Genomic DNA, 25903 nt, shown 5'->3' on the forward strand with positions numbered 1-25903 from the left:
TGTAAATTGTAAATAGTTTGTAACTCAATGTATGTAATGGATTTGAAAGAAAGATCGGTTTACAGAGAAATTGAAACCAAACGAAAGGTTTATGTTCATTACTGGTGGTTTAGTTTGTAAAACTAATTAAATTATCCATAGTTGTTTCTTGTTTTAAACGTTCGGGAATATTTTCGAAATAAATCTCGCATATTGTTTTAAATAAAGGCAAACAATTTTTAATTTACTTCAAACTAAGCCATTAAACTTAAAGTGTGCTTTGACAAGACATCTTTAAACTCTCAAACACTGTATGTGAATCGATAGAACCAGCTTGACTGAAGGCTATGCTGCACCAACTTTACCCAGCTATAACTTCTCTGATAAGGCTAAAGCATCAATCAACTCCTAATCCTTCGATCCCTCACAACCTGTCATGGAAGCGAGCATAGATTAGAACTGGTTATTACATCCTATGATGAATCATTCTCGAAGCAAGCCCCTTAACTTTTGAGTATACAGGGTGATAGTTTTGGCTTAGAAAACATTAAGTGTAATAATTTCCTCTATTAAAAAGTGCATTTCGTCACTATAGACTCGAGAAACTCTTAACGAAACCAGCTCATGCTTAAAAATCGAGGTAAAGCTAAGGTATATGAGGGAGGGTTAACAATACACTTGAAAAGAAACAACTTGAACCTTACGAACGATTCAACATTTTTAAGCAAAATTATCGAAGTAAAAATATTTTTAAGCGCAATATAGGCATGAAGTTGGCTATACAAATTCATAAGTTGTAAAAAAATATTTCTAGTGCTAATATTAAGTGTATTTATTCAACATATTTTTGACTAAAAAACTCCCTTACTTTGATATAAAAGCAACAAAAAAGTATTCAGCCTGTATTTTTTTATAATTTGAAACATAATAAATAAAAAAATAAGCTACATTAAATTAGGTAAATACCTTGTTCTGATATCGTGAATTGGCCCAATCCGCTGCCTCCTTGAAGATAGTAAAACATCTCAGAGTCTCTCCCAGTAGCGTCGGCATCCACTGCAGATAACGATGTCACTAAAGTCCCTGCAGGGAGGTTCTCCTTCACCGACCCTCCAAAAACCACCTCCTCAAACGATGGAGGGAAAAGGTTTTCATCAACGTCCGTAACCTTTACCACGACAGTCTCAGAAGATGATAGTCCTGGAGTGCCCCTATCAGTTGCAGTCACCACCAATCTATGTTCACTTTTAGTTTCAAAATCCAGTTTAGATTTTAGTCTAATCACTCCTGTGAAAGAGTCAATTTTAAATAATTCATTGTCAAGGGAAAAATGTACATCTCCGTTTTCGTTTTCATCTCTGTCTACAGCAATCACTAGAAAAACAATGCTGCCGATTGGAAGGTCTTCGGGAACGTTTGCAGCTAAATGTGTGTTTACAAAGACAGGTACGTTGTCGTTGACGTCCTGTATATAAAACGTCACGACCACTTCTGTGTAAAGTGTGTCGTTACTGTTTACTTCTCCATCGGCAGCTTTTACTGTTATCGTATGGGTTTTGGACGTTTCTCTGTCTAAAGGGGTTTTTAGGGTTATTGAACCACTTTGGTCAATGGCGAAGTGTGGGTTACTAGTAATGTAGTAGCTGACATTTTGACTTAAATTTAAATCGTCGTCTGTTGCTTCAACTTTTAAAAGCGTTTCACCTATCTCAGTATTTTCTGGTATGTTTAATTTGTAGTGAGATTCTTTAAACTTTGGGGCAAAACTGTTGGTATTTAATATATTCAAGATGATATTTCCAAAAGAGCACTTTTGTGGGAGGCCTAAATCACAAACAGATACGTTTAATGAATATTTATTTTGGTCTTCGTAGTTAATTTCACTATAAACTATAATTTCGCCCGAGTCCGCATCAACTTTTACCACAAAATCTTCTGGTCTACTTGTCAATCCGTACACAATTTTCCCATTGATTCCTTTATCATCGTCAAACGCTCTAAGCTTGTACACAATTTCACCTACTGGAATGGACTCCTTAATATTCAAACTTTCAGGTAAGTTTTCAAACAAAGGGTAGTGTAAGTTGTCTCTATCATTACTAGGAATGCTTCCATAGTCAATATCACCTGATAAAAGTGATAAGGAATTAAACTTGCTTATTTTTGGTTCTTCTTTCAAACTGTCAAAATTCCTACAAGAGTACTGAGCAAGATTTAGCTCTTCAGAATCAAGCTGCATCGTAACAACGAAAATCCTTAAGTAAGATTGTGCCTTATGGATTCCATCATTTGCTGTAATATTAACACCCCATTCCGTTGTAGAAAGTTCGTTTAGATCACATTGCAAACTCAGCATACCTTTAGCAGCATCTATCTTAATACAGTTCGTACCATGTGTAGACGAGACTGAGTAGCTAAGAATGTCTGATTCGTCTAAATCAGTCGCCGTAATAGAAAAAAGTTCAGATCCAACTTTTAAATTTCGTGGTATAGATAATGAACACTCCGCTTTTGTGAATTCAGGACTATTATCGTTAATGTTTCTCACCCTCACAGTAAACGTTTTCTCTGTTTCCCGTCTAAAATCTGTCCCTGAGTCGGATGCTCGAACTTTTATAAAATAGATATGTTTTGCAGTTTCGTAATCTAAAGGTTGAGTTGTACGCAACACTCCAGACAGAGGATCTATTTCAAAGGGAATTCTATTGATGTTTGCCAAACTGTATGTGATCTGTCCGTTGTCTTCTGAATCTTTGTCTGTGGCTAACACTTTTACAACGTGTGTTCCAGCTGGCTGATTTTCATTTATCCATATTTCTTCCGGAGTGTCGTTGAAAACTGGAGCATTGTCATTGTAGTCTACGACATTCACTTTTACCTTGGCTGTTGATCCAATAGAATTTCCATGTTTATCCACAATAACCAAGGACAAGGTAAAGACTCTAAGTTTTTCACTGTCAAGAGGCTTAATTGTACACAGAACAAGCTTTTTATCATAAAACCTAAACGATTTATTGACATTTCCTTCTTTTATAACAATACTAAATTTATTTGATAAAAACTGTTCCTTATTCAAAATAGATAGACGAATAATAGGTGAACCCTGTGGTAAGTACTCAGGCACGCGAATTTCATAAAATTCATTTAAAAACTTTGGATCAGTATCTACAACACGTTTTAGTCTAAATGAAATACCCTTGTAAGATTTCCTTTGAGGGAATCCTCGGTCGATAACTTCCAAAGAAAGATTTACCAAAGAAAATATATCTCCTTTAAAGCTATTTAATAAAACTATATTGTATTCAGTCCTGTTATTATTCTCATCTACTTGTGCCACGGTGAAAAATGAAGAAAGTTCTCCATTTACTATTTTCACATCTTCGATTTCTCCATGAATTCCTTCGTCTCTATCTAAAACTCTTGCGACAGCATATGTCCAGCCCAGTCTGTGAGCAGAAGGCTCTTGGAGAACATAAACGTAGATTTCAGGCCCAAACAGATTTACTTGTCTTACACGAACAGAAACTGATGCAAACGAAGGCTTTCCTCCCCCTCTAAACACTGTGGCACGGTCTTGAGCAACAATAGTTAAATCGTACACCGACCTCTCCGCATACTTGAGTGGGTTAGTCAACGTCAAGACCCCAGTAAACGGGTGTACAGCAAAATGCTCTGAAGGCTCCTTGATGGAATATATTACTTCCCCGTTCAAACCTAGGTCAGCGTCTTCAGCAGAAACCGTCAAAATTGGTTTATACAGATGGAAATCTTCAGGGAGGGTAGCGTTGTAAGAGGAAGGAAAGAATATCGGACTAAGATCATTCCGATCCAACACTCTGACGTAAATGATCGTAGTCACTTCCAAGCTGCTTCTTGTAGAAAAGGCCTTGACTGTAAGAACGAACTTATCTTTTCGTTCCCGATTGAGCACAACTGAACTCCCTCCTCTGGTGCGGAGTACGAGGAAGATGAAGTCTCCCATGGGTTTGTCCTCCAACTTGAATATCCTGTCAGGATCTCCGGAGGTGATCTTGAAAGTTACGTCATCCTGTGATTCTCTGTGGATCCCCATCCTCTCCGAGGAAGAGACGAGTGTGCGACTGACAGAGTTCTCTGGGGTCGTCACGTTGTAGAACGTTCTGGTAAACCTAGAGAGAAAATAACTATAGCAGCAGGGTTGTGGATTTAGTAAGTATTACATTTTTGGTTCATGAATCTTTTGAGAAAAATCATTAAAGGATATTATTTTCTATTTAAAATCCAAAAACATTTTTTATAAGCTTAATCATAAGAACAGCAAAATAAATATAATTTTCTATTATAATAGTCCCCTCTTTGAATGATATAACAACAGTAGCAAAAGGTAAAATTAGTAGATAGTCCTAGTCATGCGTGTTATGTTTTTAAATGTTTTCTATGTGGTGTCAGAAGAAACAACAATGTCCTTGGCAAACCTGAAGAAGGCTCCATTGTGAGCCGAAACTAGTTGTTACACAACCACTTGAATTATCAACTTTACAGGTACTATAACCACTTTAACTAAAATTAGTATGTTGACTATTAAATGATCAAATAAAATTTTGTTTTTTTTACTATAAAATGAAATATTACCTGAGCCTTTCTGGGTTTGTATGACTCCAAGAAAAAATACAACAGGACAAAATGGCGGCGTGGAAAAGCAGCGATGTCATTCTTCAGCGTCATCTGGATAGTCCTGAGAACAAATATGTGATTGTTTCTAACAAGCAAAGTGATTGATAGATATGGATTGAAACGAGATGAAGAAAATAATTTTAAGTTTAAAATGTCCACGTCAATATTATTATTATTTGCAAACTTAACACTTACATCCTAATACTCATTTACAGGTAGCTGTAGAAAACAATAATTACAACATTATAAGACATTGTGGAAAATTCTCATTTGCTGATTTTGTTCTTTTGGGTTTTATTAAAGTATTAAGTACATTGCAAAGCTGAATGGCAAAAAATAAACCAACGCGATGGTATTGTGTATTAGCTTTGAGTATAGCACGATCACTTGTATCAAGGTAAACAAAATGAGATGTTTTATTATTGTACTTCTAATACTATTCTTATGTAGGATATTTTGCATTAGATCTAGTTGTATGCTAAGAATTTGAGTATTTATCTTTTTTAAACGCCATTACGGGTTAAATACTTTATTTGAGCCCTCTCAAACAATAAAACAATACGAAAATAAAAAATAAAACAATACTCAAATATAAAAAAAACACAATAATACTACACTACAAATAAAATGTCGGTTAATGCCAAATATTGTACATAGATAAATTATTGAACAACCAAAAATGTGTTATTACTTTTTAAACATAAGAAACCCACTAAAGAGCCACTTAAATATATAAATCATGTTGGATAAAAAAACTTAATAAATTAGCATGGTGATAGATCATTACAACTGATCCAATCTTAATGTATTAAAACAATGTCACAGAATTCTTTTACGTTTTACGAATGAATTAAGGGCCTTTTTTAGGTGGAAGCATTGTGTATTTAAGTTTATATGTTACGTTATAAGTTAGGCACGATAAGTAGTTTTTTTCGTGAAACTAAATATTACTACATTCATTTTACACCAAACCAAGTTGAAAATGTTAGTTTTCAATAAATAATATTGGTTGTAAACCTTTTAGTGAGTTTATTTCAATCTTTCAAATTTTTTATGAAATATTTTTTAAACTAGCCAGAAAAATAAAGAAAGGTGTTTTATATACTAGAAGAAAGCTCCAAGCAATACAAAAAATTATATTACTGTTAACACTGAACTAAACAAATAAGTCATACATATTACATTCATAACATAAAAAGTAGTAAGAAAATAACAACTAAAGTTAATAACTACCAAAAATCTGCGTAAAAACATTTACAATATTAATATAAAAAAGAAACACGCCCTAAAAAGAAATGAGAATTTTCCTTTCCATGTGTCACAGAGAATATTTCTGTTACCTTACATGCTACAGAACTTTGCCAATACCCGAAGTTGAGATGTGTAAACATTTGCCTTAGATGCTCTACCTTTCCAGTGTGGTTCTGCTTGATTGGAGTGCAAACAGTGTTAAGTTACTGTAAATATTTACATTTCAGCCAGTGCTTGGAGTCTAGTTTAAAGGGTTTTAAAATAATAATAATATTAAATTGAAAATAGTTTAATTTTAAAATAATTTTATTTTAATACAATTTAATTTAAAAATAATTTTATTTTAAAATATTTTAATGTTTAAATAATTTAATTTTAAAATTATTTAAACATTAAATAATTTTAAAATAATTTTATTTTAAAATATTTTAATGTTTAAAAAATTTAATTTTAAAATTATTTCATTTTAAAATAAATTAAATTTTAAAATTATTTAACTTTCAATTAATGTAATTTTAAAATAATTTAATATTAAAATGATTTATTTCTTTTATTAAATTGGTTTGCTGCACTAGTTTTGTTCTTAGTGCCTCAAACCTTTCATTACATAACTTAAAGAGCTAATGAAATAAACAGCTACTTAACTTATTCCAATTGACCATGAGTTTATGGATATTTGGTAGGATGGAATGTAAAGTGTTTTACTGTTTCGATTGAACTAACCTAACCAAACAGTATCCTTTATTCCATATATTTTATTGCATTAGTTAAGGCCTGCCCTAATATTTGCTTCAACATCATATTTCTGCTGAAAGTCTTAAGTCTGTTTGTAAGTTTTGTGATTGTTTTCTGTAATATTTGAGAAAATCTCTGATTTCTTTGTTAAGTTGATTCATGTATACATTTCAGTGTACCAAGTTCCATTCCACCCTTTATAAAGTATTCAATAACAAAGTTAATTATAATATCTTCAGATGTTTATGAATATTATATTATTATGAATTATGTTAAACAACTCAAGGCATTATATTAAAATTATCAATTTTAAGTTTAGTTCCATTTTAAATTTTTAAATTTAATTACATGTTTTTCACATGGGCATATTTATCTTCATTTACGTTTTAAAAAGCAATAGTCTTAATACAATACAGCAATTTCATAGCATAGTTAAGTGCAGTAATTGTGTATTCAGTTAAATCTTAAAGGGTCCTTTTTGCCTATTGTATTTTTAAGTATCATATTTTAATGAATATAAAATAATGACATTGAACTTATTTTACCATTTATACACGTTTAATAAAGAGGTACTTAAAAATATAACTAAAAGGGAAACTGATATCATTCCAAAAAAATGCTCGAATGTACGTTGAAGTATTCTCATATTGAAACCAAAGAAAGCCATTAGTTATTCTATTGGAAAAGGATTAGTGATAGCAGCTCCCATAATCCTCTAGACCAGCTCAACACCTGAGAAGGAGCAGAAATCCTGGATTAGTTCAAATAACGATCCTCTTTAGCCTCTGACCAATAATGATCATCAATTGCTTCTAGGAAATCCTTTAAGCCAAGCTAGTGTTTGGTGGAAAATATCTATTGTTAATACTAATCCATAGGTAAGGGTTTTGAATTTTACGTTAGGTTATTTGTAAATCTATCATTTTTTTTTTAAATGAAGAGATTTATAGTTGCATTTAATATCTGTGTATGCCAACGTAAAATATATCCAATTAAAGATCCTTGGGTCAAAATTTCTTCAGATATGTTAGTTTTAGCTCAGAATGCCAAAGTGCAATTCTTGGATTTTAGGTTTTATTTTAAAATAGCATTTAGTCAATATTTTTCAATAAAACAACAGTTATTTAATAAATATTATTGCATAGTGTGCCTTTTAAAGCTTCGATAGTTTCGGTGAAAATATACATATTGTAAATTAAAATTTCAATTAAACATGGATAAAACTAAAACGAAAAACAAATTATATAGATGAAAGACAGAAATACTGAGTTAAACTAAGAATTTCAGAATACAAGACAAATTGAAACACTTATCATGTCCTTGTTACCATTGCTTGAAAATGTCAACAGCTTTGCCTTAAGGAATACAACATAATTCTTTAAAGATTTTCAATAATTAAGAATTTAGAAATATCCTGAAAATATTTTATATACTTAGCTTATCAATAAACAAATATTTTAATCCACTGTTCAGAATAAGATTATTTATATTTTAAGGTTACACAGCCACATGCAAATAAATGGAGGAATTTAAATTAAACAAACTTCCTTGGAGAGCAATTCAAATTAAGACTCGATATATTGAAGGGGATTAAGTTGAAGGTTTGATAGAAGCTATACGGCTTTGTAAATACAGTGCGGTTCATTCACTCAAAGTTTGTTTGACTTTTACCTTCTGACTTGAACACACGTTGGCGGAGCTGTAAAAGAACCCTCATTGTTTAACTTCGAAACACTCTCTTTCCTCAAACTTTCAAGGACACTGTGAAAAGCTTAATTAAAGTTATTGAGATTGACACACTATGTGGACTGTTCAAAAGAGGCACAAGAAATCATAACACATTGTATTGCTGTTTACACACGATCATTAACTATTTATTTACTATTTTATAAAATCGGATTTCGAGGTCTTTAAACTGATTTTTTTAAGTCTTACAGTTACTCTTTGGTTTTGTTGTTTTAACTGTGGATTAGTATTTGAAAAGCAGGCACAGTGACCGTACAAAGATCATTCGTTTGATCCTAACACAAAATAAGAAGTAACTGTTACTACCAAATAAATACGGCCATTAGAAAAAAAACTAAAGAATGAAAATATTTTATTCGGATGGATACCATTGAAATTTTATTTTTAAACCTAATAGCAATATTGGTATTATATTTGTCCCTCAATAGGTTGATAAAGGCCGTATAGTTGCTTTTGAATGAACCAGATATTACATATTTAAAATATATTCTATTTATATCGTTCATATTATTCGCCAATTACAAATAAATCTCTTAAGCACATATATTATACACTACCTAATTACTTAGATATCAAAATATTGTATTGTATACTATTAAGATGAGTTACATGTTAAACGTCAATTAATTTTTCAAAAATTGGGTAATTGAATCCAAATTTAGAAACCTAGGTAATTAGTTTTTTGCACACATTTTTATTTATATAACAGGTTAACTGCCTATTTCAACCTTGCATTTCCCTTACACATAGATCACAATGGCATGCAACGTATCAAGAATAGGAATAGGAATAAAGTACATTAAAATAATGGTCTATGCTAATAAATATTTAATTAGGTAGTGTCACTGGAATTAAAAACAAAGACTAACTTGGTTTGTTTAGTCCAAAGGAGCCAACTACTCTGATATATACGAAGCAGTTTTTTTTATTTGACATCAAATGCAAATTTTTAAAAAAAGATAAATTTTTACTATTATAAAACATATTTTAACATTTAATGAGATCCAAAGGCAATATACACAATCCTCTTAACTCTTCATTGCTAACATGAATTGTCCGTAATGTAGAGAAGGGGGGGGGGGGGTAATGTAGGGTATATGTAACTGGTGGGTTGAATACGGCAGAAATTTACCTGATCAGTTTTAAAACCTCAGATACGACTGATTGGGAACTTCTTCCCCTACCTGATTTTCCTAATTTTTTGTATCACATATTATTGTTATTTCCACCTATTAATAAATCCCAACAAACGTCCAGTCTCAGTATTGATTCTCTACTAAGTTTCTGTTTATTTTTAATATTGGATATAGATATAGAGTACTACAGATGGATGATTGCGTTGAAAAAGATGCCCTGTAATATTATAAGCAAGACAGATCTCATTTAATATTCATCCAATTATTTTATATGTAAGATCAATAAGATGTAATTTCTCTAAGTGGGATTTAAGTTCTCAGGAATGGACAATTACTATGAGAGGCTATGAGAGCTAGAAAAGATAAAGAAATGGTCAAGAGGCTTCAACAGTCCCAATAATAATAAAAACCAATTACTCCTTCATTACACTGTTGACAATTGATCTGCCAGTACTACCTGAGGGATCCGAATAAATGGTTGTGCATTAATTGCTCCAAAGATTTCCCTAATTGTGCCAAGACCTCAAAGGGCCCAAATATGTTCCTTAATTGCGCCAAGCCCAAGTTAGGTAAGGGTGAGTTGCCGGTAGAAGGAATGTCCTTGTTTTCGTGTAATCCTAACCTAACCTAACCTAACTTAATCTTAACTTACTCAATTATACAGTCAAAGAGGGCCGCCACTTGGCTTTGAAAACTTATCGGGTGGCTCCCTGGAGTAGATGTCCTAATTCAGGAATCCCCGACTACCTATCTCAGGCCAATTGGCGCAATTAATGCCCACCCGAAAGAATTAGCAGTTTATAGCTTATTTTTTAACAAATACCTCTCAATTTTCAACGTGCAAAATATTAATCCAAATTCATTTTTACTGTAATCAACTTAGAACGCTTAATATTTTTACAAGGAGAAGATCATAAAATACATAAACGACATTATATTCCTAGTAACCACTTTGAAGACCTTTACTGGTTTACAAACCTGATTCTGTAAAGTTTGAAAAGGAACTTTTTTGTACACCCTTCCTAGAAAGAGTATTTAATAGAATGGAGCTCAATACTCCTAAAACCTTTAGAAACCTTTACTTTTAAAACCTATAAGGGTGCATGTGTCGTTGGTGCAGTAAATATATGAAATAGATTGCATTCCAGGGAAAACAGGGAAATTATGATAATTGCTATCGATTTCGAATCAGTAATTAAAGCAATACAAAAACTGAGATTACGTTTTAATTTACATTACATTTTTTGATAAGTGATTTAGAACAAATTATTAAAAACTTATAAATAACACAACTTGCACTTTATTATATAAGCTTTCATTGTTAAATGGTTTTGTAATATAAATGGATTGAATTTAAAGGTCATAAAGATAAAATCAATATAAATGCATGCTCTAAACTTGTGTAAATATAATTTAACAATCTAAAAGCGGAACAATAAATTACGTGTTTAAAATCAACCAAAAGGGTTTTAAATAGGTCACTTTAATCGCTTTGATCTTTAAGTGTTTGTGTGTTCATTGTGAGTTATGCATTCATTTCAGGCTTTGACCATTTTGAATTAAACTATTTTTAACACATCTCCTCGAAAAGTAATTGTATTAAAATATCGTGTATTAATTTTCATTTTATTTAAATATCATGTATTTTGTTATTTATACAACTACTTTTAACACAGAACTCCTTTATCTAAAATATTTTAGTTAAATAACTTTCCGCAAATTACTACGTAGATGATTTAAAGTTGAATGACGTTTTTGTAATTAAGTTTATGAAGTCACTGCTTCTTCTTGGAAAATGTCATTGTTGATTGATTAGCAGAAAAGGGTTTTTCTATAAACATAAATAAATAGAGATTTTAACAGATCATATTATGTTTTTATTAAATATCGTGTAAATATGATTTAACAATCTAAAAGGCGGAACAATAAATTACGTGTTTAAAATGAACCAAAAGGGGTTTAAATAGGTCACTTTAATCGCTTTGAGCTTTGAGTGTTTTTTGTGAGATTCAATGTTATTTTTTATGTATTGAAGGTATAGGGAAATTGTTAGCCCTTTTTATAGTTCGAGTACGGCCTAAGCAAACAATATAAAGAATATGATGTACTGCAAATAACTTTTTTTATAATTAAATACTCAATACATTATTTTCAGGTAGTCATAAATTCTAATATACATATCAGTAGGCTACTCCATAGGCGGGAAAATTTTAATTGAACCCTAATTATTTTCTAACCTCTTAATTTTGATTTTAGTAATAAAAATCTTAGTTGTTATAATGATTAACAAACTGTTAATTTTACAGGTTAATAAATCTGCATTACACTATATAACATTTCAAGTACTTTTTCTTTTCGTCTTACTATTTTAAATAACAAATATTTTTAATTTTATAATTTTTTTTCAAAAATGTGTCATTGCACTGTAAAACTGTAAACCATATTTAAATGACTAACCTATATGTGTAAAACATTTAGCCTTGCATTAGCTCTGAAATAAATGTAATAAGTGTACTTTATTTACTTTGTAGGTTACGGATATGATCTTTAAATTATTATTGAACAATGGTTATATGCAATATATGTAAAATAGATATGGAACAATGTTATATTGCCAAAGATTTAAAAGTAATTCCACATAAGTACAGAATCATTAACAAGTATTTAAGATTATAGTATCATATATTTAGAATATTCAAAGTCTTAGTTTTAAACGCGTCCTAAATTTTAAGCTTTAACCTAATAGGGCTTAATTTACCTAACAGTCTACATTTAGGTAATATTGACTTCCTATTGTATTTTTTTAAATTTATGTATACTAACACGTACAATATTTAAAAAATAAAAAATAAATATTTAAAACTTGTGCATTAAAATGTCATTTAATAACCACCTACCTATGTAAAGATATCCGTTTTGCAAAACCACATTTTAAACCGGCACTTTACAACTCGCGCGAGAATTCGCCCGCCATTACAGCGTTGACCGCGGCAACTACTAAGCGGAGGTACACCTAGCAATGACAACTCACCCCTCCCTACATCTAACACCCCCGATAGGGCGCATGTCCCTCCCTCAACCCTGCCCAGACTTAGATAAATAATACATTGGAGTTTTGCCCGTTGGAGCCAGCCGCTTCTATTTACGGAGAAAGCGGAAAATATTTAACAATGTGGATTCGCAAGTCTAATGCAGGATTTGGTGAACAATTTTGTCTTACTGAAAACGTTACAGCTAAGATTATGTCATAGTACTTAATTATAAAATAAAAGCAATGCGATGAATTGGTTGTGTGAAAGGAAATTTTTTTAGTAAAATGAAGTAGAATGCGTACATTATTTGTTAAAATTATTTTTTTCACAAACACCACCTAAAGGTATACCCTTCATCTTCATTTTGCAGTTTTGTCTTTGGGTTTCTCTTTTCTACGCTAATATTTTTTTTAGCTTTGGAATTGCACGGTCCAAACCCCAAAGCCCAATGAAAAAAATTGTATCTTGGTCTGGAAACCAACTTATTCGCTTAGAATCGAACTAGTGATTTTTAGATTTGAAGGCGAGCACTATTACCACTATTACTAACCAGAAACAATTTTACAAATTTTGCTGTAGGTTATTTAGTAAAACAATTTTAGTAAATTGTATTGTCAAAAAGAGTTTTCCGGCTTAATTCAGGTACCTAAAATTGTGTTACTCGATTAATTTTTAATATTATCTACATGCCAAATGCCACATACCTATCGAAATAGCATTTCACTAACATTAAAAGAATCGCTGTGGTATTAAGATCGAAAATTTTATACCGCTAGGTTTCAATAACTTGGTATATATTTTAGTGAGGGTTTTTTACGATGTTGTAAATTGGGAAAAACTTTTGTCAAAGAGTTTTACCTGAGATTTTCATACTCAATCTTTCATAGTTGATGGTTAATCAAGATATTATGCAATACTTGACACATTTAAGTATATTTACATGTTATATTATACCAAGTTATTTTTAGGTTATCCTTGCTAATACAAAACAAAAAGTTGTTTATCTACAATAATAGGTACCTATTAAAACAAGATTTATGTCCGAAATCAAAACCAGCTTACGTTTAAAGAAAAAGAAAATGGTATTAATAAGTTATCGCCTTAAATATCAGAGCACAATTGTATCATCTACATTTAAAAATATCCACAAACAAAAAGGCTATGACTCACAATTTATCAATACAGAGTTATAATTTGTTATCATTTTTTATTATGGTACTGTGAGTTATTATTCAAAGATTATATGTAAAATAAGCTATACAAAAACAGCGCGTGACCGTTTACTCATGTTAACTAAGTACAACAAATAATGGTGGAAGGATGATAAATTCTAAGTACGTACACGAAGGATCGTCAATGCAGCCAAGCATCAGTAAAGTTCTATTTGGGTTTACATTTTCCATAACAGTAAAGGGAGATGGTAAAGCCAGTTTCGTTCAATGTTATGACGTACGTTCAAATTGAATTTTGTCTCTTACTCAATAAAATAATCATGGGACATAAATAACTTTTGGAGTGAGATAGAATTGTAAGTAGTCGTTATTTAAAAACTAAATCTCGATCATGATGCAGACATTAAAATTTTACTAACGATAGTAAAGTTGAATAATGAAATGCTTGTCTTCAGTTTCATTCAAAGCTGTGTGTTCACTAAAGTTATTTTGCGAAACAGCTGATTCCTCAAAAACAATTTTACTTATCTCACCATTTTGGTTGTTTCCTTTGTTTTCTTCACTCCCATGACTGTTGAACGATTTACGGTAAGTGTTGTTAGTGATCAAAAATAAATTTGCCTTATGATTTTCACATAAAATGTTACGAATAACTTAAATTAAACATTTGAACCAAACAAAGTAAAGTAATTATAAATTTGTTATAACAACCGTATGAACATTGAGAGTATTTTTATATGCTAAATGGGAGTTCAACATAGTGTAGGCGTATATCGCGTCACTTCTATTATGAAGTCCAGTTACAAATAACCCTATATTTAATGCTGTAAGCATTACTTTTGTTTATCAAAATGCATACAAAGTGTTTTTTTTTTTTAAGTTGTGTTGTCTATTAAAAATAAGGTTTACAAACAAGATAATGCCAAATAAGGAAAGGTTTTCTGATACGGATTGAATGCTTTTGCCATTATAAAATCCGATGATTTTTTTGAATAGTCTCTCTGCATTTGAGCCATATGGTTCTGATATCATCAAATGGCATACAAGGTATTTTATTTACTGAGATTTGAACCCTCGACCGGTTCTCCCCTAACAACTGTTCAGAGCCTATTACCACTGTACCCTGTACTATGTTTGGGTTGCTTAACGTGTCAACATATCGCCATTGCCACTATCCACAGCTGTAAACAAGTAATAAACAAAACATATTTATATTTTACACAAATAATGTTGGATAAACTGTAATAAACAGGACATAAAGGAAACACATTATAAAACCTCGCTATTTAATATTCAATGTATTGAGCAACCGATAAATTTATATTCATGTATAGAAATTATGACGTCATAAAATCAGTGGACCATGAAAACATGTGATTCGGAAGCATTCAAGGTTGCCCCTAGCAACAGCAGAACTCATAAATCGTTTCTGAACACTTTTCAAAATCAGAATAACTCATTGAAATGATTCAGAAGGTCGATCCAGCTTTGTATCGACTCTATTTTGGACTTTTCTCTATCATAGGTCAAGGAAAACTTACGTTGATAATCACTTTAATAACATTAATGTAGTATTTGACGTATTTACGAAACATTTCACTGTTGCATGTACATTTTAATTCCAATAATATAATAAGGAATAAAAATTAAAATTCAATAAAAATCCATAAAGGAGATTTAATTTTTAAAATTTTAAAACACGCCAAAGAACCATGGGTCGATTTCTATATGGATGACATGTTTTTTTCGTTTTTTGTTAGAAACTATCCAAAGCCTGCTTTTGTTACTAACGTTCATAAAAACGTTTGTTGTGACGTTTGTATGATCTGACATTTAAGACGAGCTCGTTCAAACAAAACTGTTAAACCAATAACACAGCTGCAGCATTATAATCATCCATCAAATATATTTATACAAATCAATAATTAATGATCAATAGGCATGATTTAACGACTGACTGAATTGATGACTATAATATAATAATATAAAAATACGAGAAAAATTAAAACATATAAAACAAGAGACAGGCGTGTCACGCATAGGTTGTTGTTGAATATGTTTTAATTTTTTTTCGTGTTTAATGTGCGTGTAAAGTTTGACGAAGCTAAATCTAGTGGATATATCTTTGGATGGAATTTTGATGCCGAAACGGCCGTAACATACGGAGACTTCAGAGCTGTGACGAGGTAATTGTATAATTATATTACAGTAATTAATGATCACTTATTTTTTCATGGCTTATTCTTAATCTAAACCTTAATAACAACAAAATAACTATTTGTAAAATCTTTTAATTAGAAGAAAGACAAATTTTAACCTAACTTAATTTACTAAGGTACTAAGGTCAAGGAGATAAAAAATATGTATATAAATGAACTTAAATGAATATATAATATAAAAGATAATAATCTTTAGTGTGTATTGTAGAGCATATATGACACAGAAAATATTTTGTTTATGTGAAAAGCTTATTCAATAACAACTCAAAAAACTCAAACCCTTTTGTAGAACACATGAAATGTTGAGTAGATGTTATAACGTTCATAAAAAAGGAAATTTTGCAGATGAGGTTCTTCGAAAACGTTCTACAGTAAATTGCAAAATAATTCTACCTGACAGGAAACAGATTTAAATCCACCCGTGAAACTTGTTTGGGGCCATTTTACATTGCCTTCTTCTTCTTCAATTTTAAATATTTTTTATCTTCTCTTCTCAGTTTTTTATTAACACAATGACAAAAGTAAGTGTTCATAATAATAATTCCAGATGTTGACATCAATTGTTTAATAATAATAGCCCCGCCACAGAAAACCTGCAGACTAAGCGAATTTCTATTTGCCAGAATTGATAAACAATATATTTAATATCAAAAAATTAAATCTATTTAAATAACATTATGTTTATTAAGTACCTAGGTTTGCTGCAAAAGGGAAGCTAATAAATATCATTAGCTTAGAGCGAAATGAATAAATTTTCTAAGCTAGATCAAAATATACCTATAAACAAGCAAATTACAACATTTTACGATATTCTCCACAAGAATAAACATGAAAATTTTAAATTTACAGTTTTTTTTTATGTAGCCAAACCGTAAAAAAAACTCTTTCATGTACTAAATTATTTGTTTTTAAGCTCTCCATAATGGTCTAAAGAAAAATTGGAAAACTTGGTGTTTTGAGGGTAAAAATTGAGAAAACCAACCCAATTCCAAAACCAATCCACACTAAGTGTAGGTAGTAGTTAGCTGATCTTTTTAGTAGTAGATCTCTTTTTTGGCCATCTGTAAAAAATTGCAATGTATGTTCAATGTAAAATGGTGTTTACCGTATATGGATAAATAAATAAATAAATAAATCCCATAAAACCCCCCACTATTTTTAGTAATTTTTTATCAACCAATATTTTATATTCAAACAATAACTACTCTCCACCCATATATGTTCACATAATTTCTGTTACAAAAGTTACATCTATAACACAACCGTGGTGAACATTTAGAAACAAACAGACGATTCTACTCTGTTTTGTTTAAACTGTTCTCGTTGGACGACAACACCTCACGACTAATTGTAAACAGCACGGGGACTGACGGTTTACTCGGTATGACATGTTCGCAAACAGTTTTTGTTTTTTTATTGTTTTTTTTTATTTGAGTTTAGAAAAATGTGTATGTTTTACGTTTCCACAGCTAGGAAAATACATGGTAGAAACTATATGATATGAGTATTTTATTTATAAAATGTATGGTTAAGTTTTCACCTTGTAATTCGGTTGATGAAAAAAAGGGTATTTAAGTAAACTAACACATTTTTATATAGTTTAAATATTGGTATGAATAGTGTACAAATTATAGGACACAGTTTGTTCCTCTGAGTTACCTGTAATTTCATGTGTCTACAGGTTGACTAAAACATTGTATTTCAGGACCAACAACACATGAAATTATTACGTAATAGATTTTATTTGTGTTTGGTAAGAGTTGGCCCCAAGTCCACGAAACAGTGTTTTTAGCTCAGTAAATACATAAAAATTATGGTGTAACCATTGATGAAGGCGGTAATCCAAAACGGGAAAATTCTCTCTAGCTTAAAGACCTATAGTTTTATGTTATGCATATAAAATGTATCGACAACTTGGTGATTGCCCTTTACCCATCCCCCCTTCCCCCTTTACCCCTGGTGGATAATACTAGATTTTGAGAAACAAAAATAATTGATAGAACTTATGGGGAAATAGCTTAAATATGTATAACTATACAACACGGTTATTGATTCTTGGTACAACATTCTTTTAGAGCCTTTTTAAATCTACAAGGGTCAATGAAGACAACCTAATATTATCTCACAGAGTAGTTGAATGGTTTTCGATGAATGATATTGTAGTTTTGTGTGTTTGATGTCATTTAATAACTAAAGGTTTTAATAACTAATAAATATTGTTTTACTGTACATCAACTTTAGTAAATCACCAACGTTGAATAACACACTAATTACCAGGTTTAGAAGTTGTATCAGTTAATGTTATCATCTTTAGGAAATAGTTTGTGGTTTATTTAGATATAATATGTTTAATATATTTTATAAAACTGACAATAATACGTTTAATGGTAAACTTAACAGTTCGTATTATGAACATCAGCCAATATTTCTAAAGAAGCAACAATGGAAGAAAAACTATAAATCTGAAACGGCTAACCATATTACTGCTGTCTAAATTATTAACATCAGTGGCCTTAGGCCATTCATCGTCGAAATGTGTCTTACTGAGGACCAGTTTATTGTCTAGTATATCACATCTTTCCAACCGAGCTAAATACCCTATAACTCTTGTAGATTTCTGTTCTGCCAGTGACTCACAGTGTTAAAAGATCCGCATTCTTAAGGAATTTGTAGGAGACAGTTTTGGCTAGCTAGGGATTGGTTGGTTATATATTTATGTAACTATGTATGTATAGTTATGGTTATAGGAAATAGATATTTAATTATTATATAAATATTCAAGCCAATTTGATATAAAATGTCAATTATTTAAACTGGGCATTTGCTGAGAACATAAAAACCATTTAGACTATTTACTTACACGCGAACTGCAAAAATACTGAAATATCTTTTAAAACTTAAGGGGCAAATTACCAGCATTTGTAATTATATAATTGTCTTTTACTGTGTCAATCAACTTTGTTCTTTTTCATTATAAAACTAGTCTCCATCAGGCCATGGATATCAATTTCTGGCAGTTACCTATTTAATATAAACGTTTGAAAATTAGAACATAAGATTAAAGAGAAGACACTTAATTTGTTATTAGATTCTTCATCGCAGCAGATGAAAGCTAAATGAGAATATAATCTGTGTTTTTTGTCTTGTCAAATTGCATTTAGAAAAATAAGCTTTTGCTAGATGCAATATTAAATAACTTATTTATAATTGGTTCAAACAAACGTTGTTAAACAAGAGACTGAAAGTTATTACAAATAAAGTTGTTGGTGAGGGACTCAAATTATATATACAAAACGCATTAAACTTTGCTCTTAGTCCTACATTCGGGTTTTAAAATCTCAAAAAGTGTCCTGAAAAAAATGTAAACTCATCTTTTTTTTTAATCTGAACCCAGATTTGATGTATGTTTCATGTGGAAATGGTTGAGTGTAACGTCAGCTAAATTATATGTTTCTGTTTGAAACAAATTATATAGTGCGTATGTAAATTTGGGTTAAAGCAAGAAGTTTAAATTAGCTTATTTTAACTGATTAGCCTATTATCAAATTATTTTTTATATAAATGCCAATTCATGGCGTATTTCTATTAGAGTTAATAGAAACTAACAGTTATAATTTATTTAGTACATGTATACTACTTGTTATTGTTGACAAACTCATAATTATTTAGGTTATAAAACAGTTTAATTCATCTATAGACAAAGTAGAAATTTCTCAATTCAGAAAAAAACATGAAATGTGAAAAATAATTAATTATTAATCTAATGCCCTTTATTATTCTAAAAGCAATCCTAGTAATTACCTAATTATTTATTTCGTAAAATAAATCTTTAAAAAGAACTAGTTGTTCTTGCCCAGTAGCTCTGAGCTGAAGGTTAGCTCATGTTAAATGCGATTGGGGACGGACCTCGTCTATCAGTGCAAAAGTCCCATGATTTAACAACTAAAAAGGCAATCACGTTTTTACAATAGTTAAGTTGGAAACGAAATCAAAGTAAATAATCTCAATAACTTTATGTTTCTACAAATGATGTATTAGGTACGGTATTGATAATAATAACAATGAATTTAGTTAGTTAGCATTCACACAGTACTTTGGATTATTGGGTTAATTGCCTCTAAACTATTTGGGGCTCCTTATAAGTGGGTAGGTAGTAATTATATACATATTGTTATCGCCTACTTGTAGATACTTTTGATGAAAAACACATTTTCGCCACTTTCAATATGGTTGTTTAACGTAATGTGCAAATAGATTTATTTGGTTAACTATGTATAGCCTACGCTTGTTTGTATAAATGTATAAGAATATTGTACAACTTTAAATAGAGTTATTATTTAGAAAAGGGTTAATGGTCGATTAGATCAAAAAGGTTTGGTTTATCAATTTAGATTGAACAGATTTAAAAATTCCAACTCCTCCGTTGCCTTACAAAGAAGCACGTTATGATGAATTTTGTATGAATAGTTGAACCTAGTTTGTAAAGAAGCTAATACCAAAGCTACCCAAAGAATTTAGTAATGAGTAAAGTTAACATAGTTCGGAGAGTGCTGAATTCTGCTCTAAGATAATCCAATATTGAGAAAACTCTTAAAATGGTTATGAAAGATGAGTTTTGATACACTTTTATTTAGATAAGGGATATTTTTTCTTGTGTGTACAATTTTTTTAAGATTTTTTTAATACTCACATTATATGTACTGTATTTCTTTATAGAATTTCAAAATATGATATTTCCTGAGCAATTAAATTAGTTAATTCCAAACAGTTCTAGTAAGTAAAATCTTAAAATAATAAAAACAAATATTTATGACATGTTAAGCGCCATAGCTCATTTTTAATAAAACAATTAATTATTTTGTGGATTGTTATTTTTTTATACCTCGATTATAAGCATGAGCACCTCGATTAACCTAAGGTATGAGCAACATATTTGCAATTAATTGTAAATTCAAAAACAATAGCTTAATAATATAGTCATACTACAAAGTGGTGAACAATAATAAGTATAAAGTAATAAGTAAGTAATAAAGTAAGTGGTAAGTAATAAAGTAATTTGTTTCAAAAACTGATAACTGATGACGTAAAATTATAGTATTGACCCAAAATAATGCATTATAAAATACTACTAACTTATAAACGTTTAACTTTAAGAATAAGAAAATCAAGAATTTAACAAAGAATTCGAGGACATTTTCATCCAAACTACATCTCAATAACACTTTAATATATGAGAGAAAACCCATAATTCCACCCACGTATTCTATTACTTAAACGTAGCGAACATGCACGGAAGCGTTTTATTGAATTGCATGTTTTATAAGATACAAATTAGGTTATTGAATGCTCAGCACTATGTGGTTTCCCTGGAATTTAATTTGTAGTGATTTCCCCATTAAATTCGCCTAAAAGTGTTAGTTGTATACGAAAAATGTAACATTTTATTAGGCAAAGGATTTAAATCTGTTAGCCTATGTTATATAGATGACAAAAATAGTAAAATATATAAGCCTGTAGTTTAACTTGGTTTTTGATTGAAAAAATGTTAACGTTTTATTTACAAAAATTACTTGATCAAAACCATATAATTTTAAAAGATAATAATCGACTTCATTTTGTGATAACAAAGAAGGGCTCGTTACAAAATAAATTAAAACAATTAATACCTTTTAAAAATAAATCGTTAGACAAAAAATATTAAAGCACAATGTTATATAAATGTAGTGTTACATTATTCCTATATTATGCTGTACGTGCCCAAATGTTTTAACATAGAGTATTATATTTTAAAACTAGTCTTAAAATCCCCAGTTCATGACATATTAAAATTTATATTTGGCGATGCAATACAACTGTAACATACACTTTAATTCTGAAGGATGTTGAATTATTTTAGAGTTATAATTAATTATGGACTTGTAACAAATAACCAATAAGTTAAAGGATACCTAAAAGCACAAAATTAAGTCAAATAACACTTAGCCTATAATGATATATCTACACTTATACTGGTTACTCACAAGACAGTAATAAAATTTAAAAAGATGGTGATCGATTTTGATTGGACACTTCAATCATCATTAGAACACAAAGGTGAATTAATAGATTCACCTATTGGGTCTGATGAGGGTTGGAGTGTCAAATCGAAATCGATCACCATCTTTGTTTATGTATTTACCGTCTTGTGAGTGAACAGTATAAGTGTAAATATATAATTATAAGTGTAATTTGACGTATTTTTGTGCTTTCAGGTAATTTAGTAACACTTGTGGTGCTGATCAAGAAGTTTTTTAGTTAAAAGATACAACTTCAATTTGTTGTTTTTAGACTACAAAAGGCAAGGCTATTCTTTTTTACACACAATGACTTTGTAAAACGAAAGACTGTGCAAAAACCCATATTCTCACTCACTCCCATGGCCATTTATGACCAAGGAGGGATTTGGCCGCACCAACAACTGCTCTCCTTCTCTCTCGATCCTCTGCCTCTTCCACTGCTGCCCCTGACTTCTCTGACTTCCTTGGAGACACTATCCCACCAACAATATCCCACTTCTTGGGCCTTCCTAATGGTCATTTCCCTTCTGGCTTTCCTATGCTTGCTTCTTTTAATAGTTAACCCCGTTCTCTTTGTAGTGCGAGTCTTGTAAAAACCGTGTAAAAACTCACACTGATTTAAAAATAAGCATTTCAACAAGTACATACAATTCAATGAAAAACACAGTCATGATACAATTGGTGACTTAAAACACCTTAATTTGATATAGTTTCACAAATTATATTTTAAAGATTATTTTCACTGTAAATGTTGTACCTACATGAACATATCAAAAGCTGTCCTTTGTTCGCTATCTCCAGCTCCAAACAAGAGAAACGCTTCAAATCTTACAGATAAATTCCGCCTTTGTGTAAGTGACTAGCCCATTCTCTGTGAATGAGCTCGTTATTACAAATTTAAGATTCTTAGATATATTCGGGTACAACTGCTAATAATGCTGATACTGTTGTGGGAAAACTAAATACTACCCAATATCTACAACTTTATTCCTTCTGGAAATCTCGCTAATATCATTGTGTTGATTTCATAATATAATTAGTTATGTTGTACTATTTAACAATAATAGATATTTCAGGGTGAATTGTTTTATAATTCCAAATATTACACATATGCTTGACTTCAGAACAAGTCATTAGGTTAATAACAGTTTTAACTCCATATTTGATTTAAAACAACAATTAGTGAGTAGTACTGAGTAGCATGCGTTATTACACATAATCCACACAGTACTATACATGCATATATTTTGGGAGAATTTATGTCTATTGTGGTTAAATACGAAAATGCTGATTCGCATATCATTATATACGGCTATCGTTCACCACCATGGGGCGAAGCTGGAAAACATTTCATTATTTTGTCACTATATCCAAATATTAACTGAAATCTCATAGATTTTAAATTAACGATCAACAATGTCTAACTAATTTTTTTCATTATAGCGAATTTCCCTATAGGGAAGTAGCTATTACCGTAGGTCTCATGGTAAGACTTAGGCCCGGGACCGATTTACTTTTTCATTTTGATGTCCCCAGAGGCCAAAAACACCATTCGTTCAAATTTTTATATATGTATACCTATATATATATATATTTTGTTATTGTATACATCAATGAGGGCTACTTTAAATGTTACTAAGCAAATCAAAATACCACAGTACCCTAAAAACATTTTATTTTATATTACTTACATGTTTCGGACATTAATGCCATGATCACAGTATAGTATATAACCTATTAGTTTCTCTAGGTTATATTTTGATATATTTTGATCAAACTTGGCAAATTTATATGTATTCTTTAATATATTTTAAGTATAGAAAGAAATACAATAGTTTCTAATAAAATTTGTTTTCGTTTACTTTATATATTAAATTTTGTATCCCCTTTTCTCAAAAGAAATCATTTTTATATCTTTTTTTTTATTAGTCTAGTAAATTTATTGAACAAGAAAGTATCTTTCACTTTAGGATTTATTATTTTAAGGAATAGCCAAGAAAAACATATTATAATTTCAAGGGTTATTATTATTAATACATAATTATATATAAAATTTTTTTTCTATTAGTCTAGTAAATTTATTGAACAAGAAAGTATCTTTCACTTTAGGATAATATTTATAGAAACTAATAGGTTATATACTATACTGTGATCATGGCATTAATGTCCGAAACATGTAAGTAATATAAAATAAAATGTTTTTAGGGTACTGTGGTATTTTGATTTGCTTAGTAATATATATATATATAGATTTATATATATATATATATGTGTGTCCGTGAACACGATAACTTGAGTAATTTTTATCCGATTTTGATGAAATTTGGTTTGAAAGTGTAAGGCGGGATAAACTTGAATGAGTTCGCGATCCAGCATGATCGGACCATGGTAACAGGATTTTATGGGGGTTTTATGGGGTAAAAATTGGTTTTTCTCACTTTTGACCCTCAAAACACAAAATTTTCCAATTTTTCTCTAAACCTTCTTAAAGAGCTTTAAAAAACAAACAATTCAGTATATCAAAGTGTTTTTGTACGGTTATTGGTTACGGAGAAAACTAAAGAAATTGTAAATTTAAAATTCCCATGTTATTCTTATGGAGAATATTTTAAAATGTTGTAGTTTGCTTGTTTATGGATATATTTTGATCAAACTTGGCAAATTTATTTATTTTATAGTAAGCTATCAATATTTTACTAAAAACACACTTTATTAGTTTCCTTGTAGCAGCAAACCTAGGTACTCGTTAAACCTAATGCTATTTAAATAGATCAATTGAAAATCAATTCAGCCAAATGGAAATTCGCTTAGACGGCAGGTTTGCTGCGGCGGGGGTATTTAGTATCAAGCTAGATTTTAAATATGTATCTCTGAAATCTTTAATACATTTTAAGTATAGAAAGAAATACAATAGTTTCTAATAAAATTTGTTTTCGTTTACTTTATATATTTAATTTTGTATCCCCTTTTCTCAAAAGAAATCATTTTTATTTTTTTTTTTTTTATTAGTCTAGTAAATTTATTGAACAAGAAAGTATCTTTCACTTTAGGATTTATTATTTTAAGGAATAGCCAAGAAAAACATATTATAATTTCAAGGGTTATTATTCTCTCAGAGAAGGTATAGATTATCTAAATGTGTGATCATAAAAGTATCCCCATTATAAAAGCCTTTATTACATAATACAAATGTCAACACATAAATTAACGAATTAAAAGCTAAGGTTGAATTTTAAACATAACAATTTTAATTACATCAAATTATATAAAATTAAAACAAAAGTATCCAAGAGAGCTTAAGCCACAACGACTATATCTGTATTAGGTGTTTATTAGTAAAACAGTCCGATAGTATACAAGTCATTGGACAATTGCTTCTTTTCGTGTTACTAAGAACCACCCAATTAAAGAAACAAAGAAACATTTCTTTTGATAAGAAACGTGCCTTTTGTTAAACCCTCTTTGTCGTTTCTTGTTACAAAAACAGGCAATTTATTTGATGAATTTACTGATAAACCCAATATTATTTCAAATTGATCAGATCAAACAAATTCACCAATTTGCTTAAGTTTGCTTTTGAAGTGTGTTTACTTTGTGTGCTTATATAAAAACGATGTATTTTTTATTATGAGAATTAATTAAGTTTACTACTACAGTTTAGTGCTCAAAACTTTCCCTTTTAATACTACATTATTAACAATAACTCATACCGTATAAAATAATGAACTATTATTTTTGAATATACACCCAAGCTGCAGTAAACGTGTGGATTAAGCGAATTCCCATTTGCCTGATTGATTTTTAATCTAATATTTCGATATTATAGCGTAATTGAGGGATAAAGTAGAAGCTCTATTTCTTTAGTAATGGTGCAAAGTTAAATAATTGAGATAATGAAACATAACACACTGGCAACAAAAAATA

The 25903-nt window shown here is 30.2% G+C and overlaps 1 protein-coding gene across 1 annotated transcript in view; it reads right to left on the minus strand.

Annotated features, from left to right (window-relative positions):
• LOC128999504 (fat-like cadherin-related tumor suppressor homolog) overlaps positions 1-12480 on the minus strand; it is a 70770-nt gene extending 58290 nt beyond the window's left edge. Inside the window, exons 1-3 of the mRNA XM_054426069.1 lie at positions 12398-12480; positions 4591-4693; positions 946-4127 (exon numbers count right to left, since the gene is read on the minus strand). Of these exons, the coding sequence (XP_054282044.1) occupies positions 946-4127; positions 4591-4670 (3262 nt within the window). The 5' untranslated portion in view covers positions 4671-4693; positions 12398-12480. The remainder of the gene's footprint in view (positions 1-945; positions 4128-4590; positions 4694-12397) is intronic.
• Between the last annotated feature and the right edge of the window lie 13423 nt (positions 12481-25903).

The sequence above is a fragment of the Macrosteles quadrilineatus genome, unplaced genomic scaffold (genome assembly GCF_028750875.1).
Source record: "Macrosteles quadrilineatus isolate MER2022 unplaced genomic scaffold, UCM_ALF_1.0 Scaffold_8__2_contigs__length_117827958, whole genome shotgun sequence".
Lineage (NCBI taxonomy): Eukaryota > Metazoa > Arthropoda > Insecta > Hemiptera > Cicadellidae > Macrosteles > Macrosteles quadrilineatus.